The following is an 18,474-nucleotide window of genomic DNA, read 5'->3' as shown; positions in this document are numbered from 1 at the left end:
AACGTGCCGAAGTCACACCTGACTCCCTCTCAGACGCTCCCCTTCATCGGAGCTGTTGTGGACACAGTGCAGGCTTATCCTCCCGAAAAGCGAGTCCAAGACATTCAGGCTATGATTCCGATACTTCGGCCCCAGTCTTGGGTTTTGGTGAGACTGACTCTGAGGCTGCTGGACCTCATTGCATCCTGCTAGTATCACATGCCAGATGGCATATGCGGGCTCTGCAGTGGGACTTGAAGTTTTCAGTGGGCGCAGCATCAGGGGAATCTCTCTGACATGGTCCCAATCTCGGAGGCGACTGCGAAAGACCTGCAGTGGTGTCTTTCAAATCCGCATTGGGTCCACAAGAGATCCCTCTCCCTTCCCCACGCGAATTTATCTATAGTGACAGATGCGTCACTTCTCGGTTTGGGCGGCCACATGGAAGAGGCGGAGATCAGAGGCCTCTGGGCTCCAAATCAATCTTCTGGAGCTCCGGGCGATCAAGCTGGCGTTGAAAGCATTTCTTCCCTCTCTCAAAGGGAAAGTAGAGCAGGTGTTAAAGGACAATACTACCGCCATGTGGTACTGCAACAAACAGGGCGGAGTAGGGTCCTGGATCCTTTGTCAGGAGGCACTATGCCTCTGGACATGGCTGGAACATTCAGCTTGTGGCGGGTTCTCAACGCCAGAGCAGACAAACTCAGCCGTCAATGAACAGCCGATCACAAATGGCGTCTCCATCCAGAGGTGTGGCGCAAGGTCTCTTTCTGCAGTGGGGAGAGCCTTGGTTAGATCTGTTCACCTCCGGGGAGAACGTGCAATGTCAGCTGTTTTGCGTGTTGGAGTTTCCATGGCGGCACTCGCTCAGAGACGCAAGTTACTTACCTTCGGTAACAAAATATCTGGTAGAGACATGTTCTAGTTGCCGATTCTTTACCGACCAATCCATCCTCCCCATATACAAAACTGATTTCTGGGGACAGGGATTCCCCTTCAAGGTCTTTAGCTCTGGCGCACCAATCTCAGTGTTCTTAGCGGTTCTGCGCTTTGGCGTGGAAAGTCGTTAAAAGAAACTGACGTCACTGCGCGAAGGCGGCGTCCATATACTACTCCCGATGTCATCACGGAGACTACGATGCCAACGACGCTGCGGAGTCGACCGACGCCACCTACCGACGTGCAAGGGTATTGCTCGAAGAAAAAACTCTGCATCCAATCTGACACCTGGGGGGAATTCTAAGGTAAGGAATCTGCAACTAGAATGTGTCTCTACCAGATATTTTGTTACCGAAGGTAAGTAACTTGTACTTCTAGCCACACCTTTGACCCTGCCCCCACGCTTACTGACACCGCTCCCATTGTACGCGGAATCACAGTTCCTATACTATATTTTTAAAGCACTTCAACCCTTTGTTGTAAGGACCAAAGTCAGTCTAACTCTGACGTGCTGTGGCACTTTGGTGTGTTTCTCTTCACGTGTTTGTGGAGGTTGTGTGGTGGAATACCTCTGCCTCTCCGTTTGTGTTTGCGATTAGAAGTTATCCAGGTGTGTCTAAATTTGCCAGACTTCTCCAAAACCCTCAAAGGCAAAGATGGTAGACTTTAATTGTGACTTCACAAATCGTAAGCTAAAGATAACCCCTCCTGTGAGAATGACCCCAAAAGGCTCTTCAAAAACTGCAAAGAAAGCCCAAAAAGTGTTCATTCAGAACAAAGATGTTTCCCTAAGCATTACCCTGCGGAGATCCCTTCAGCATCAAAGGAACCTCCAAAGAAAGTGAAGTGTGTGACTCATAATAAATCTACTGACGATTAAAGTCTGTCTTCTGATGTGTTGGACTTACCCAGCAAATCCTTTCCTAATATGCCTAGCTCTGAGTCTCTTACCCTATTAATACCTTTGGAGCTTAGGCTAGAATCCATTCCAGCACTGACAAGACCAGCATCACAAACATCTTGTCGTTGTCTAAATCGGAAGTGTGCTCCGCCAACACTTCTTGGTGAAATAGAGTGGTGATTGTAGGAAAATGGCTCCCTGTTGCAGTTACCCCCCACTTTTTGCCTGATATTGATGCTGACTCGACTGAGAAGTGTGTTGGGACCCTGCTAACCAGGCCCCAGCACCAGTGTTCTTTCACTTAAAAATGTACCATTGTTCCACAATTGGCACATCCCTGGCACACAGATAAGTCCCTTGTAAAAGGTACCAGTGGTATCAAGGGCCCTGTGACCAAGGAAGGTCCCTAACGGCTGCAGCATATGTTGTGCCACACTAAGGGACCCCTCACCTAACACATGCACACTGCCATTGCAGATTGTGTGTTTTGGGGGGGGGGGGGGGGGGGGGGGGCAAAAAGGCAAAGTCGACATGGCATCTCCCTCAGGATGCCATCCACACAAAATGCTGCCTGTGGCATAGGTAAGTCATCCCTCTAGCAGGCCTGACAGCCCTAAGGCAGAGTGCACTATACCACAGGTGAGGGCATAACTGCATGGACAATATGCCCCTACAGTGTCTAAGTCTATTCTTAGACATTGTAAGTACAGTGTGGCCATATTAAGTATATGGTCTGGGAGTTTGTCAAAACGAACTCCACAGCTTCATAATGGCTACACTGAATACTGGGAAGTTTGGTATCAAACTTCTCAGATTAATAAACCCACACTGATGCCAGTGTTGGATTTATTACAAAATGCAAACAGAGGGCATCTTAGAAGATGCCCCCTGTATTTTACCTAATCCTTCAGTGCAGGACTGACTTGTCAGTGCCAGCCTGCCACTGAGACGAGTTTCTACCCCCCTGGGGTGAGAGCCTTTGTGCTCTCTGAGGACAGAAACAAAGCCTGCACTGGGTGGAGGTGCTTCTCACCTCCCCCTGCAGGAACTGTAACACCTGGCGGTGAGCCTCAAAGGCACATGCCTTTTGTTACAGCACCCCATGGCATCCCAGCTAGTGGAGATGCCCGCCCCTCCGGCCAGTGCCCCCACTTTTGGCGGCAAGGCTGGAGGAGATAATTAAAAAAAACAAGGAGGAGTCACCCATCAGTCAGGACTGCCCCTAAGGTGCCCTGAGCTGAGGTGACCCCTGTCTTTAGAAATCCTCCATTTTGAGATGGGAGGATTCCCTCAATAGGATTATGTATGTGCCCCCTCCCCTAAGGGAGGAGGCACAAAGAGGGTGTTGCCACCCTCCAGGACAGTAGCCATTGGCTACTGCCCTCCTGACCTAAACACACCCCTAAATCTAGTATTTAGGGGTGACCCAGAACGCAGGAAATCCGATTCCTGCAACCTACAACAAGATGGACTGCTGACCTGAAAGCTCTGCAGAGACGACGGAGACAACAACTGATTGGCCCCAGTCCTACCGGCCTCTCTCCAGACTCAAAGAACCTGCACAGCGACCCATCCGACAGGGACCAGCGACCTCTGAAGCCTCAGAGGACTGCCCTGAACCCGAAGGACCAAGAAACTCCAGAGAGCAGCGGCACTGTTCAAAAACAGCAACAACTTTGCAGCTTTTTAGCAACTTTTAAAGACCTCACTCTTCCCGCCAGAAGCATGAGACTTCACACACTGCACCCGACGCCCCCGGCTCGAGTTCCAGAGAACTAACAGTGCATAGAGGACTCCCAGGCGACTGCAATTCCGCGAGTAACCTGAGACGACCCCCTTGGTCCCCCACAGCGATGCATGCAAAGAGGATCCAGAGGCTCCCCCTGACCGCGACTGCCTGGAACCAACAACCTGACGCCTGGACCAAGCACTGCACCCGCAGCCCCCAGGATCAAAAGGAACCGAGCTCCAGTGCAGGAGTGACCATCAGGGACCCTCGGTGGCTGGTCCGAGAAGCCCCCCTGTGCCCTGCCTGCACCGCTAGAGTGACCCCCGGGTCCCTCCATTGATTTCAGTTACAAACCCGATGCCTGCTTTGCACACTGCACTCGGCCCTGTGCCGCTGAGGGTGTGTTTTGTGTGCCTGCTTGTGTCCTCCCCAGTGCTCTACAAAACCCCCCTGGTCTGCCCTCCGAAGACGCAGGTACTTACCTGTAGGCAGACTGGAACCAGAGCACCCCTGTTCTTCATAGGCACCTATGTGTTTTGGGCACCTCTTTGACCTCTGCACCTGACCGGCCCTGAGCTGCTGGTGATAACTTTGGGGTTGCCTTGAACCCCCAACGTTGGGCTGCCTTTGCCCAGGAACTTAGACTTGTAAGTGTCTTACTTACCTGACAAACTAACCATTACTTACCTCCCCCAGGAACTGTTGATTTTTGCAATGTGTCCACTTTTAAAATAGTTTATTGCCATTTTTACTAAAACTGTGTACGCTATTGCTCTAATTCAAAGTTCCTAACTTACCTGTGTGGAGTACCTTGTATTTTATGTATTTACTTCAAATCTTGAACTTGTGGTTCTAAAAATAAATTAAGAAAATATATTTTTCAATATAAAAACTATTAGCTTGGAGTTAAGTCTTTGAGTGTGTGTTCCTCATTTATTACCTGTGTGTGTACAACAAACTCAGGGATAAGCCTACTGCTCAACCACACTACCACAAAATAGAGCATTAGAATTATCTAATGTCGCCGCTATCTTGCCTCTAAGGCAAACCCTTGGACTCTGTGCACACTATATCTTACTTTGAGATAGTATATAAAGAGCCAACTTCCTACACTTTGTATTTCCAAAATGGGCACAAGAAAAGGTGTTGAGAAGCAGAGGTTATTTGCACATCACTGAATTCCATGGTGCCCATGCTAGCATGTGAATTAAAGGGCATTTCTCAAATAGATGTTCTTTTCACGCACTGTCTTATATTTGGAAGGAAAAAATGTAGAGAAAGACAAGGGGCAATAACACTTGTTTTGCTATTCTGTGTTCCCCAAGTCTCCCGATTAAATATGGTACCTCACCTGTGTGGGGTAGGCCTAATGCTTGCGATAAGAAACGCAACATGGCCACATCACATTTTTACATTGAAATCTGACGTGTTTTTTGCAAAGTGCCTAGCTGTAGATTTTGGCCTCTAGCTCAGCCGGCACCTAGCGAAACCTACCAAACCTGTGCATTTCTTAAAACTAGACACCTAGGGGAATCCAAGATGGGGTGACTTGTGGGGCTCTCACCAGGTTCTGTTACCCAGAATCCTTTGCAAACCTCAAAATTTGGCCCAAAAAAAACACTTTTCCTTCACATTTCGGTGACAGGAAGTTCTAGAATCTGAGAGAAGCCACAATTTTCCTTCCATCCAGCGTTCCCCCAAGTCTCCCGATAAAAATGGCACCTCACTTGTGTGGGTAGGCCTAGCGCCTGCAACAGGAAATGCCCCAAAACACAACTTGTACACATCACATTTTCCAAAAGAAAACAGAGCTGTTTTTTGGAAAGTGTCTAGCCGTGGATTTTGGCCTCTAGCTCAGCCGGCACCTAAGGAAACCTACCAGACCTGTGCATTTTTAAAACTAGACACCTAGGGGAATCCAAGATGGGGTGACTTGTGGGGCTCTCACCAGGTTCTGTTACCCAAAATCCTTTGCAAACCTCAAAATGTGGCTAAAAAATAACTTTTTCTTCAAATTTCAGTGACCGAAAGTTCTGGAATCTGATAGAAGCCACAAATTTCCTTCCATCCAGCGTTCCCCCAAGTCTCCAGATAAAAATGGTACCTCACTTGTGTGGGTAGGCCTTGCGCCCGCAACAGGAAAAGCCCCAAAACACCATGTGGACACATCAAAATTATCAAATACAAATTGGGAGGGTGGGGGTTAGGCTGGGGGGGAGGGGGGGTGGACCTGCGTTTTTGGTCCTTGGCTCAGCATCCATATAGGGAAACCTACCAAACCCAAACATTTCTGAAAACTAGACACCCGAGGGAGTCCAGGGAGGTGTGACTTGCGTTGATTCCCCCAGTGTTTTCTTACCCAGACTCCAGGGCAAATGTCAAAATATGGCTTTAAAAAAGCCCTTTTTCCTCACATTCCTGGAACCTGAGAGGAGCCACAAATTTCCTTCCACCCAGCATTCCCCCAAGTCTCCTGTTAAAAATGATACCTCACTTGTGTGGGTAACCCAGGTGCCTGCAACAGAAAAAGGCCAAAAACCTGTAGAGATTGAGGGGCTAGCACAGCAAGTTGATAAGCACATATTTTTCTTTAATCAATCTTTAGGCTCGGGACCCACACAAGTGAGGCATCATTTTACTTGGGAGAATGAGGGGAATGCTGGGTGGTAGGAAATTTGTGCCGGAGCGGTGATCCTACAAAGAAAAGTGAGGAAAATATGCTTTTTTTTAAAGCACATTTTGAGGTTTGCAGAGGAGTCTCGGTAAGAAAATGTTGGGGGATCCAGGCAAGCCACACCTCCTTGGACTCCTTGGGGTGTCTAGTTTTTAAAAATGTCTGGGTTTGGTAGGTTTCGCTAGATGAAGGCTGCACCCGGGGCCAACAACATAGGTGCCCCCTCCCCCATAAAACAGGTAGTTTTGCAATAGATAATTTTGATGTGTCCATGTACATCTGTGATGTTCCAAACCCTAAAATTGTGGAAAGAAACGCACTTAGGTTATGTTAAAAAAGACCCCTCATCCACCAACCAAGGTGGTGGCATGCTTCATCATCGGGGTCCCATCTGAGACACCAGCGGAGCAGGTGGTGTCATTTTTAGCACACATGCTGGTTTGATTTTTTGGCACGAGGGTGAGCGATGTCAGTAGATCAAATTTTGTTAACAAGAGATTTCACAAAAGTGAAATGCACTGTTAATAACTGAAAGGCCAAAAAACTGAATCAATGACTCCCAGCTCGTGAGCTGTAAAGCCACGTCAAGGCACCAACCGCTTTACAGTCCATTCACACACCTTTCATACATGACCCAAGACCATTCATGCCGCCAGCCGCAGGCCCCAGCACATTACAACACTCGCATCAAGATATAGCGCCATTCAAGGGCCCATCACTTTCATATGCCCACATGCCTGATACAGCAATCACACCAGCTGATGGGATTGTGTGGACTGGCATTTGGCTGGCACCGCCAGCCAAGCGCCACTCCACGCACACTGCCAGCCAAGCGCCACTCCACGCACACCGCCAGCCAAGCGCCAACCACACACACCGCCAGCCAAGCGAAAACCACGCACACCGCCAGCCGAGCGCCACCCCACGCACACCGCCAGCCAAGCGCTGCTCCATGCATACCGCCATCACTCTTTTTTTTGGTTTTTAAACAGCAAAGGAACCACTAACTTATTATAAGTACAAAACTACAAACACAAAAGCTCTAACTGAATATACAACAGTAATGCCAACAGTGAAACTGAACATATGAAAATATAAAACAGGCAGTTTACGCTCACGGTATTTTCCCAAAACATTTTGGGGTGTGGTAACTCCTGAAAACAGCCTGCCACACACAGCCCAGGCTTTGAAGGACAGTCCGGGCAGTACATCTGGCTTTCCCTCCGGATACCTCTTCGGGCACAAACTCTACATTTCTTAGCAGGAATGTCTTTTTTGGGAGTGGGAGGAATCTGATCAGGAAATTGCCGATCTTTCAATCTAGCCACATCCTCCACAACTGCTACTCTAGGAACTCTTGCATGATCCACCATAACTAGGCTCTCTATCACTGACTCCTGAAATTTAACAAATTTCATCCTTGACTCAGGGGAACAATCCTTAAACACTATAAAAGCATTAAAAGTTGCCAGATTGAACAAATGGACGGCCAACTTTTTATAGCACACGTAAGACTTACGAACAGCAGTGTAGGGTTTCAACCTCTGATCTGCTCCCCCATGTGCTTATTGTAATCTAAAATGCACACAGGTTTGCGCACTTCAGCAACTTGACCCCAAACAGCCACAGGTGAAGTACTCTCATCATGGATGGTAGTTAGCATGTACCCGTCCCTCCTGTCTACAAATTTCAGATCTAGCAGCTCATCATTCTGCAAGGCACTGCACTGTCCCCTCCCAAGTGTTTTACAGACAAGCTCTCTTGTATAGCCTTTCCGGTTAGAGCGTATTGTGCCACAAGCAACAGTGTCCACTCTGAACAACTGAACTCCAATGTAGCAGTTATCTATAGACAAATGGTGACGTTTGTTAAACAGTCGTCTACCAAGTTCCCACAGAATTTTCTCGATAACTCCAAAAGTGGGTGGACAACCAGGCGGGGTCAATACTGAAATCCCTATCAGTGTAGACATGGAAATTATAAACATATCCTGTACTACGTTGTGACAGCATATACAATTTAATTCCATACTGTGCCCTCTTGCTGGGAATGTACTGCCTAAAAACCAAACGACCCTTGAACAGGACCAAAGACTTGTCCACACTTAGGGGGTGATTCCGAGACTGGCGGGCGCCGGAGGCCGCCCGCCTGTCTACCCCCGATAAAATACCGCTCCGCGGTCGCAAGACCGCGGAGGGTATTTTGAGATTTGCCCTGGGCTGGCGGGCGGCTGCCAAAAGGCCGCCCGCCAGCCCAGGGCAAATCTACCTTCCCACGAGGACGCCGGCTCCGAATGGAGCCGGCGTAGTGGGAAGGTGCGACGGGTGCTGTTGCACCCGTCGCGTATTTCAGTGTCTGCTTTGCAGACACTGAAATACTTTGTGGGGCCCTCTTACGGGGGCCCCGCGGCACCCCCTACCGCCATCCTGTTCCTGGCGGGAGACCCGCCAGGAACAGGATGGCGGTAGGGGGTGTCAGAATCCCCATGGCTGCGGAGCGCGCTCCGCAGCCATGGAGGATTCACCCGAGCAGCGGAAAGTCGGCGGGAGACCGCCGACTTTCCGTTTCTGACCGCGGCTGAACCGCCGCGGTGAGAATGCTCGAGGGAGCACCGCCAGCCTGTTGGCGGTGCTCCCGTGGTCGGTGACCCTGGCGGTCACCGGCCGCCAGGGTCAGAATGACCCCCTTATTTCTTTGCCTGGCATATAGACCTCTGAAAACTGATCTACAAAATGATCAAGTCAGGCCTAATCTTAAAAAGACGGTCACAATTGGGGTGATCTCGTGGCAAGGCTAAAGCATTTTCGACAAAATGCAGCATCCGAAGAAGAAGCAAATACTGATTAGGAGTCAGAGTTGCAGGAAATATAGCCGTTGCCATCGAGGGGCTAGTAGACTAATAAGAAGCCAGTGACGGCTTCCTTATCAACCCTATCAAAAAAGGCCTAAGTATGGCAGCGTTGTCCCTGAAATACTGCTCCACATACAAATTAGTCTGCTCAGCAATCTCTTCCAAAAATACATCGTCCATAAACAACTCAAAGAAATTGACAGGCAAAAAGTTTTCTGTACTTACTCTGCACCCTGGGAGACTAGTAAAGGCAGGCAAATGTGGCTGCTCCATGTTTGGGGAAACCCAGGTGTCAGGTCTTCCAATGGGAAGCCTTTCAGCCGCTGGCTGCTGCACCATTGGCACATCTATGTCCTCCTCGAAAACATGCCCTTCATCCGCACTGAGTGGCTTCCTCATCAGAAGATTCCTCTTGGACAGAAAACTCATTCCCAGATTCTCTCTCTTCCTCCTCTGCCTCAGATGCAGAGTCCGTCTCATAATCATGGTCGGAAGACGACTCAAAAAGCATGCCAACAACCTGCTGAGCGGTCACTCTGCGGCTAGCCATGATCCTGGCTAAGATGTGTAAAGTGGCAAATGCGCCAACAACAACCAGCACTGTCTAAAATAAGTAATAAACAAAGTGTGGCTTTATTACAAAGAGTTATGTATTCAAAAACGATATCACTTACTTGCCTGAAAAAGCTAGACTCACCAGCAACTAATCTGCAGACTCGGCAATAACCAATGATATCCCACTAAAAAGAAAAAAAAAAAGCATATTAGACATAAGACAACACAAATATTGTGCACAAATCTAAGGACGATTACACACACAATCCTGCATTTAGTCCACCACCTACAAACATGTCATTCATGCATGGCAACAATACTCCTTTTGAGTAAATTTACTTACCTCAGATATGAAACTAGGCAAACCTCAGGTCAACCACGGCCAAAACGAGCCACAACAAAAGAAGCAAAAGCTTTGAACTAGAACAAAAAAAGAAAAAGAGAAATAAACTGTTATAATCACAAATGCAAACACTTCGCAAGTTGAGAAACACCCCGCCACCAAACAGTTAAAAATTTTCCCTGATATCTAGTGGTCTCCGGGAAAGATGGGCTTAAAAAAATACTAGTCCGATCTGCCTCCGGTGTAAAATATAATGCCCCCCTGCACAAAAAACACACACAAATAGAAAATTCCTGGTACTTAGTGGATTCTTCCCCCGTGAGGGCACATGGGCCAAAAAAAGAAGACCGATCTGCCCCCAGGGGGGAGGAGGGGGGGGAAAATCTGTCCGTGTTCTCCAGTATGACAAATTCTGAACATTATACATTTTAAACTGGCAAACCCGAAGGAAAGACGTTGTGTGGAATCTGTATTGTGCAGTCACTGGGATCCAATATTTTAAATAGTTGAAGTGAAGAGGTTGTGTCACTGTTTTCAAGTTCATGAAAACAGAGAGCAATCTGATGTAAAGTGCGCCCTTGTGCTAGTGTTAAAAGGCATTCCCAGTATACCTATCTTCATGCTCAGAACATTTTTAGGTTTTGCGTATTTTAGAGTGTGGTCAGCGTAGTATTTGGAGTAATTGTGCAACGTCAGGATAATTCAAGTGATAACACACAGGCTTTCTCCTTTGGATGTGTATTGTAACACTCGCCAGAGTTGCTTCTCTGTTATCAGCTTTGTAACTCTCAACAGCCTTTTGCCTTAAATCGTTTAGCCTAAAGCATTGAAAGTGTATTGAATAAGTGCATCAGAATTTTGTCCCCTCAAACGAATTCCATGAAAGCCAGGTTATCTGTGACTTTGCAGGTTTACAACCACTGATGTCTAACCAGCAGCAGCAGCCGCCATACCAGGGTTTGATGGGAGTGCAGCAGCCCCAAAACTCCAGCCTCATCAGCAACCAGCGAACCAGCATGGGAAACCAAATGCAGGGCATGATGGTCCAGTTCACTCCTCTTTCATCCTATCAAGTAGGTAGTGTGTGACAGACCTGTAGATTTTAAAACAAAACACTATCCAGACCATCTAAAATAGTCCTGTTTGCTTCTTGGCCTGCAGCGCAAGTTGCGGTGATCATTAAGCCAGATGCATCCTGTACAGTTCATGAATGGACTGTCCGATGCATAGCTACTGTTTCTGTGAAATCAAAAACAGATTTATTTTGTCCTTGTGTCCTAAACTTTAGTAGTAATGATTGTCCTGCATTGGTTTCCTGGGTCAGTGCTAATCCTTGTTCTACAAACGATTATACAGTTCTTGATATTGCACTTTTTCAGTACTGTTCTAATTTTGTTATCCAAATAAACTGCAGAGGTATCTTGCACAAGTGTTTACATTGGTACATCAGTAATCTATTAATCAAAAGTAAAAACTTTTTTTATTTTTTATTTAAACCAATGTATTATTGAAAGTGTGATTGCTAAACACAAACCTTTAAAGTGTTGGATCATTTGTAATACAATTCCGTGTTTCAAATAGTGTCCAAAATGTGTGGCAGTGACATTACTGTTTTTTGACAGAACATTATGAAGCTTGATTCTCTGTATGAGATTACTGGTAGGATTTTTTAAAGGGTTTGTAAAGCTTACATGCCATGGCTTGATTCAGAGATGCAATGTTTTGAGAAGATTCATTCAACAGTTACTTAGGTTTCTTTAAAGAAATGGATAGTTTAGGTAATTCTGAATTAAATGCTGTTATGTAAGAACATCCATGTCTGAAGACGTAAATCAAGCACACAAAAGCTAATGGTAAACTAACATGTTGGCCAAAAATGATGTGTGCGCATTAAACAGTGCTAATTCTGGCAGTTACTTGCAGTGGGAGCAGAGAATACCTCGTCCACCTGCCTAGTAGAACATAGTGATATCACAAACCGGAGTACCCTTGTTGAAAATCTTAATAAAGCAGCGGATACGGAATAGCAAATATCTCCTCAAAATTAAAATGAGGTCATGTCTCTTGATATAACAAGTATATAGTTATGTTTTTAAAAGCATGTGCACTGAGTCTGACATCCAGTACACTCAAGGAAAACCAAGTTTGGTGGGCATCAATCTTGACCTTCGAATTTCAAGCAGTATTGAATTCATATGTGTGATACTGCATGAGTGGAGAAAGATCACTCTTTATTTTCCTCTTCCGGAGGGGTGATTCTAAAGAAGCGGCTAATCGTATCTTGGTAAAACTGAGCCCACCAGCTAAGGTATCCACAAAAGTGTCAGTAAGAGCAAGTAATGCTCTTTTGTCTGTGGCATAATTTCTCTGCATTTTGTGTTAGGACTTCAAAGTAATTTGGTACTAGTGATAGTTCCATTGTTTGGCAAAGATGCTGGGCATTCTTCCACTACCGGTTAACATACTGAGCCATTTATTTTCTGATTGCTAAGTTTTTATTTAAGCTTCCAGCACTGTCACTAATAGAATTTGTATACACATGATCTGGTGTGTGCCAGAATGTGTCTGCCACACTGTTTCATTTGTTCCCAAGTGATCTAGAAACTCAACCAGCTGTTATCCTCAGAAACTCTGGCCAGCTGTGGTTGGAACAAATTATTATGGAAATTTAGTGATTTGGATAAATCCCCAGTTGGACTACGGCACACTTCCACGCTGTATGTCTTAAAATGGCTTTAAATTATGGTAAAACAGATCTTATGATCTTTGTCTATAAACGCTAGAGTGGAAAATGTGTTCATGGGTAAAAAGATTACTGTTGTAGCCAGTTCATAAATATCTTAGGCTACAATTCATCCATATTGTACATGGAGACTAGCTTGAAATGTTAAACAAAAATTGGTAGTTATGGTGGTTTTTCTGTATGGCTGTGGGACAGTGCCTCTGAGGTCATGACTTAAATGTTCTGAACTCTGCTTCTGTACCTTGGTTATGCATTGCAGGATTTCCTTTGATTATAAATGTTAGAATAATTGTCTGATTACTTATTACTGTTAACGTATTTAAACATTATTCCATATACTGTAATGAGCACCTCTTTCTGAATAACTTCAAACTGTTGAGGTACCCAATCCTATTCACATCACTTGGACAATTGCCTTTCTGATGGATGGTACATCCTGCAGATCTCTTACCTTATGAATATCCTTCAGCCACTAGCTAGACAACATCCAAAATTGTATTCCTCAGCAATAGTTCTCCAGTGGCATCTTACAGCTTCAGTTGTGACTCTTCCATCCTAGAATGTAACTACTTCAGAATATGCAAGGCAACAACTAGTGCACTGGAATCAGTTTCTCTTTTGCTGCACCTCACAAACACAGATGGGTAGCTCTTCTCTGTTTTTCACTGACTAAATCCCTCAGATTTAAATAGCAACTAGGGCAAATGACTCTTCTTACGATTTCGGAATTAAAATTGTGTTCTGTATGTCATAAGATAAGTCTCTTGTAGGATCCACAACATCTGTATGTGCTGCCTCTAATCAGAACATGACCCATCTGCCTGCAGTTCTTGATCACTCATGCACCCAGAGGCCAATAGGGTGCAATGAGGCCAAGCTAGTTTAGGCCAAGGGCCACAAGTATAAGCCATAGCATTGCCCCTCCCCTTCAGGCAAGAGGACACTCAGAGGACTGGTTGGAGTTTGACACTGTTGACCAACGCTGGGCTCTTCCTCAATATCTGAATCCATTCTGACATTGCAAAAGAAGAAACTAGAACTCGCTACTCCACTGGCTGACCATGTCGAAGTCAGGATAACCCACCCAGGATATTTTCTAGATGACCCTATTACCCTCTCTTCAACTCCTCATTGAAGTTGCTGTGGTATGGCAATCTTACTGCTTTGACCATGATGCCTCCAGACTCCGCCACTCCACAGACTCTGGCCTCGATACTGCATCTGACAAAGCCAATGCCCCAGGAGGTACTGAACCCTGTATGCCTTGCTTAGGCTTCAACACTGACACTGGTGCTGCCCATGGATCCCATTTCAGTTCCACCGACCACAGCACTCACAAGTTAACTGTCTTTACCTGAGTGACAAAAGAAAAAGTTTGTCCTCTTTAGATGACCAACTCGTGGTACAACAGTTGTCTAGAGCCTAGAGATTTCCCTTTGTGGAGGATCTCTTTGGTTCGGAGTCCCATGCTCTGGTTGTGCACAGCGAAGATTTTGGTAAACAGAAGGTAACTTCGAGGCAGATAATCTCCTCTTCTCTTACAATATGAATGCCAACTTTTTCCTCAGACTTACATATTTCAGATGATCTGCTTATATCTCCAGAAGGGGAAATGCCTTATCCTTGGCACTGCCTTAAGAAAAAGTGTCTTCATTTTCTTCAGTGGTAGGAAAAACAGAAGAAGAGTTGGAATTATATTTGGCCGCCACTGAATCCAAAGCCTAACATTCCGAGCCAGAACCTGCAGCCTTCCTCTGCAGTCACAGAAACTCTGTTGTCCTTCCAAGAGACACTAATGGAGACTGTAGTGGCTAACTTTGAAAAGCACTTCTTTAGCAGAGCAGTCCACATACAAATGGCTTATGACCCAAAATTCTTATCACATCTTTCTCTGGAAAGCCTGGTGGCACAAGCTTCTACTGCTAAATTGTACCTCAGTTATTTTTTTAGGCCCCTCCAGGCAGACAGTCTTAAAAAAAAAATGAGCACTCTGTGACAATAAGTTTTTATTTCTGATAGCCTTGTGTTTTGCACTGTGAATGGCACTTATCTTCGGAGGAGCCATGTCCATGCACTGTGTAGAAGTTAGCAAAACTGGAAGTTATTATGTACTACACTACCTTAAAAAGCCTGTCTCCAGTCTATTCAATGATGACGAATTGTGCCACCCTCAGGGTCTCTTTTGCTAAGTGCACACACTGCTACTTTCACAGGCTGCGTGTCTCGGTGCAGAACTAAAATGAAAACACAACACGGCCCACAGCCTGTGTGCCCTGTCCTGTTTACACTGCATGCAATATATGTAAGTCACATCTCTAGCAGGCCTTACAGCCTTAAAGGCAGGGTGCATTATATTACATATGAATGCATACCTGCATAAGCAGATATGCTCCTGCTATCTCTTTGTCGATTCCCAGACATAGTAAGTGAACAGTGAAGCCATTTTAAATACATGTGCTGGACACTGGTCATCACGAGTTCCCTGGCTACATGATGGCTTCACTGAGAATAGGGATGTTTGGTATCAAACATCCCGTATTATTAAACCCTTACTGAATCCAGTGATGGATTTATTAATACATGCACAAGGAGGGCACCTTAGAGGTGCCACCTGAAAACCTACCAACCCCTAGCATCGGCACTGACTGGTCAAAACCAGTACAGCCACCTCAAGTCAGAATTCTGGCCCCCTGAGGTGAGAGCCAATGCTCTTGAGGGCTCAGAACAAAGGCTGCTCTGAGCATGAGGGTAATCTCCTCTCTCAGGCAGGATGGACATTCCAGAGCGAGGAGCTTCAAAGGCCTTTGCCGCCTTTGAAATGCAACCCAGGCCTCTACAACTAGTAGAAAAGGGTGATCCCCAGTTCCTAACCCCACTTTTGACGGTAGGACTGGTGGGAAAATTAGTTAAATTAGGAGGAGTGCCCAGCACACCCCCCTCCGAATGCTTACCTGAACCCCAGGAGACCAACCTCTGACACCGCTTTTACTTACCTGTGTGCAGTGCATCTTCATTCACCCACAGTCTCCATTGGTTAACATGAGGCACCCAACTCCACCTTTGCACCTTGCGGTTCTGGTGCCGCTGGGGGTGCACTCTTGGTTCTGATTCGAACCTTGTGTGATGTTGACCTAAATCCCTGAAGACTGGATTTGTAAGCTGTGTACTTACCTGCAAAACTGCATTCTTGTTTCCTTCCCACAGGTTAACATTGAAGACTCTGAAAATTGCGCTGTCGATTTTGGAAACTGAAAAGTATTTTTAATTTAAATACTGCTTATCTCAAAATGGAGTGCTTTGGATCAAACCATATATAAAAGTAATTGCTATTTTTCTAAATTGGTTTCGGATTTATTGTTTGAGTGTGTGTCTCATTTATTGCTTCCGTGAGTACAACAAATGCTTAACACGACTCCTTGATAAGCCTACCTGCTCGCCCACACTACCACAAAAAGTGCACTAGACCTATCTATTTCTGCCGCTGCAATCCTTTGAAGGTCCACTGGACTCTGCACAGTGTACTTCATTTTAATGCACTATATAGAGAGCCAGCTTCCTACAGTGTCGATCTCATCTTGCAACAGCGTGGCCGGGCCCTCCATCCCAATCCCCAAATGGTATAGCTGCATGCTTGGGGAGAGTACGTTGTGCCAATTAGAGTCCCTTCTGTTTGCTACCTCGACTTGTGGGTGTCCTCTTGACAGCCAAGAAACCAGTCACAAAATGCTTTAATGTCAGTCACTGGAACAAGCTTCTTCAGTGGTTCAGGTTGGAAGGCTATTTTAGTCTTGGCTTTGAGTTTTCACGATTCTTTCCTAGTAGATCTTTGCAGTGGCTACTGCAAAGAGTTCTTTGGCATTCCTGCCTTCTTTTTGTGTTTTTCTCACCTGCATTCTCTGTTTAAGTCTGCATTAATATTTCACTTTTTGAAGAGGACGTGCAGACGCTCTATCGCTGGCGCACTATCAGCATTGTGGGAGTGCAAGAGTTTACAGCAATGGGAAAAATAGAAACCTGTGTAGAGAATCTGCTAGTTGAGTTGTTTGGTCTTATACAACTGTCCTCTTTGCTTGTGGTTCTGCCTGTTCCAGGTGCCCGCCCCTCTTGGCCAAAATGATTAACTGCAGGGATCGCAGTGACAGGGGAAAGAAATAACATAACACAAGAGGGAACATATCTGGCGTGCCATCCTGACCACGAGCACAGGGTGCAAAAGGTCAGTTGGATATGTGCGGCTGTTAAGAAAAGACTAAATTAGATGAATGTGTGGTATGCTATGCCATATTTGGCACGGTCTTGCTTCACCTTGGATAGCAAAGTTGATCTCTTCTCTGAAACTCAGGTGGCTGACACATTTCTGAAAAAATACTTCAAGCAGCACCTAACATCGCTGTGAAGCAGGTGGAGACCCCATGCAGATTCTTAACCACGTGGAGTAACATCTACCCTTCATAGACCTGGGTGGAGGGAGGGAGGATGGGATAAAGATGTTAGAAAATGGAAAATGCATACTGGTTTATACAGCTGGTGTATTCATTATACGCAGACCCCCGACATACTCTTCTTAAGCAGGATACTCTAGCATGGAGGGATGGTGAGCGAGCATGCATCCAAATGACGACATGTAATATGAGAGGCCTTAATGATGGGAGAAAGACACGCCATGTGTTAGCGTATGCCACCAGGCACCATATAGATGTACTACTACTGCAAGAGACCTATCTCGTCATAAAGAAATATGACAGAGTGCCTAGAAGCTGGAGTACACATTGCTACTCTTCAAGATATCTGTCTATTCTAGAGAAGAAGCTGTACTTTTCCACAGGGGCACAGCTTATCAACACATTGATGCTAGAGCAGAACCGTTGGGCCACCACTGATTCTCCAGGGGATACTGAATCACATTCATGTTACCATAGTGTATGGCCCGAATCATGATGACACCTGCTTTTTCTTTGAGGTACTAGAACAATGCGGAAAACTGAACCCCTAAACGATCATATAAGGGGAGACCACAATGTCACACTTGACAGCAAACCAGATAGCAGCAAAATTTGTGATGCACAGCAGCTGGTGATGAGAACAGCATTACTGAGAGCTGTTCAGCAGCACAACATGTTGGATTTATGGAGAGTTCTATATAATGAAAAACATGAATACATTTTCCACTGGGCAGTGCATGGCTCATCCTTTAGCCAAGATTACTGGCTGGGATCCAGAGACATAGCGGAGAGGACTGAGACAATCGAACATCCTAGAACTTAGTTCTCCAAGCTACCCAAGGCAGACTGTAAGGAAATGCCTCCTCGGCATGGTTATCCCCTGACCTTTTGCCTTTGCTGATGCTAAGTTTTGATTTAAAGTGTGCTGGGACCCTGCTATCCAGGCCCCAACACCAGTGTTATTTCCCTAAACTGTACCTTTGCTTCCACAATTGGCACAGCCCTGGCACTGAGATAAGTCCCTTGTAACTGGTACTCCTGCTACCAAGGGCACTGATGCCAGGGAAGGTCTCTAAGGGCTGCAGCATGTCTTAGGCCACCCTGGGGACCCCTCACTCAGCACATGCACACTGCCTCACAGCTTGTGTGTGCTGGTGGGGAGAAAAAGGCTAAGTCGACATGGCACTCCCCTCAGAGTGCCATGCCAACCTCACACTGCCTGCGGCATAGGTAAGTGACCCCTCTTGCAGGCCTTACAGCCCTAAGGCAGGGTGGACTATACCACAGGTGAGGGCATATGTGCATGAGCACTATGCCC

At 46.1% G+C, this 18,474-nt stretch overlaps 1 protein-coding gene across 5 annotated transcripts in view; it reads left to right on the top strand.

Moving 5' to 3' along the window:
* Nucleotides 1-18,474, top strand: part of R3HDM2 (R3H domain containing 2) — a 1,111,447-nt gene that overhangs the window by 773,397 nt on the left and 319,576 nt on the right. For all 5 annotated transcript variants that reach the window (XM_069230792.1, XM_069230791.1, XM_069230789.1 and 2 more), the window contains one exon: nucleotides 10,881-11,044. In XM_069230792.1, coding sequence (XP_069086893.1) covers nucleotides 10,881-11,044 — 164 coding nt within the window. The remainder of the gene's footprint in view (nucleotides 1-10,880; nucleotides 11,045-18,474) is intronic.

This window comes from Pleurodeles waltl, chromosome 4_2 (assembly GCF_031143425.1).
Source record: "Pleurodeles waltl isolate 20211129_DDA chromosome 4_2, aPleWal1.hap1.20221129, whole genome shotgun sequence".
NCBI classification, from domain to species: Eukaryota; Metazoa; Chordata; class Amphibia; order Caudata; family Salamandridae; genus Pleurodeles; species Pleurodeles waltl.
This window is presented reverse-complemented; position numbering and strand designations above follow the sequence as displayed.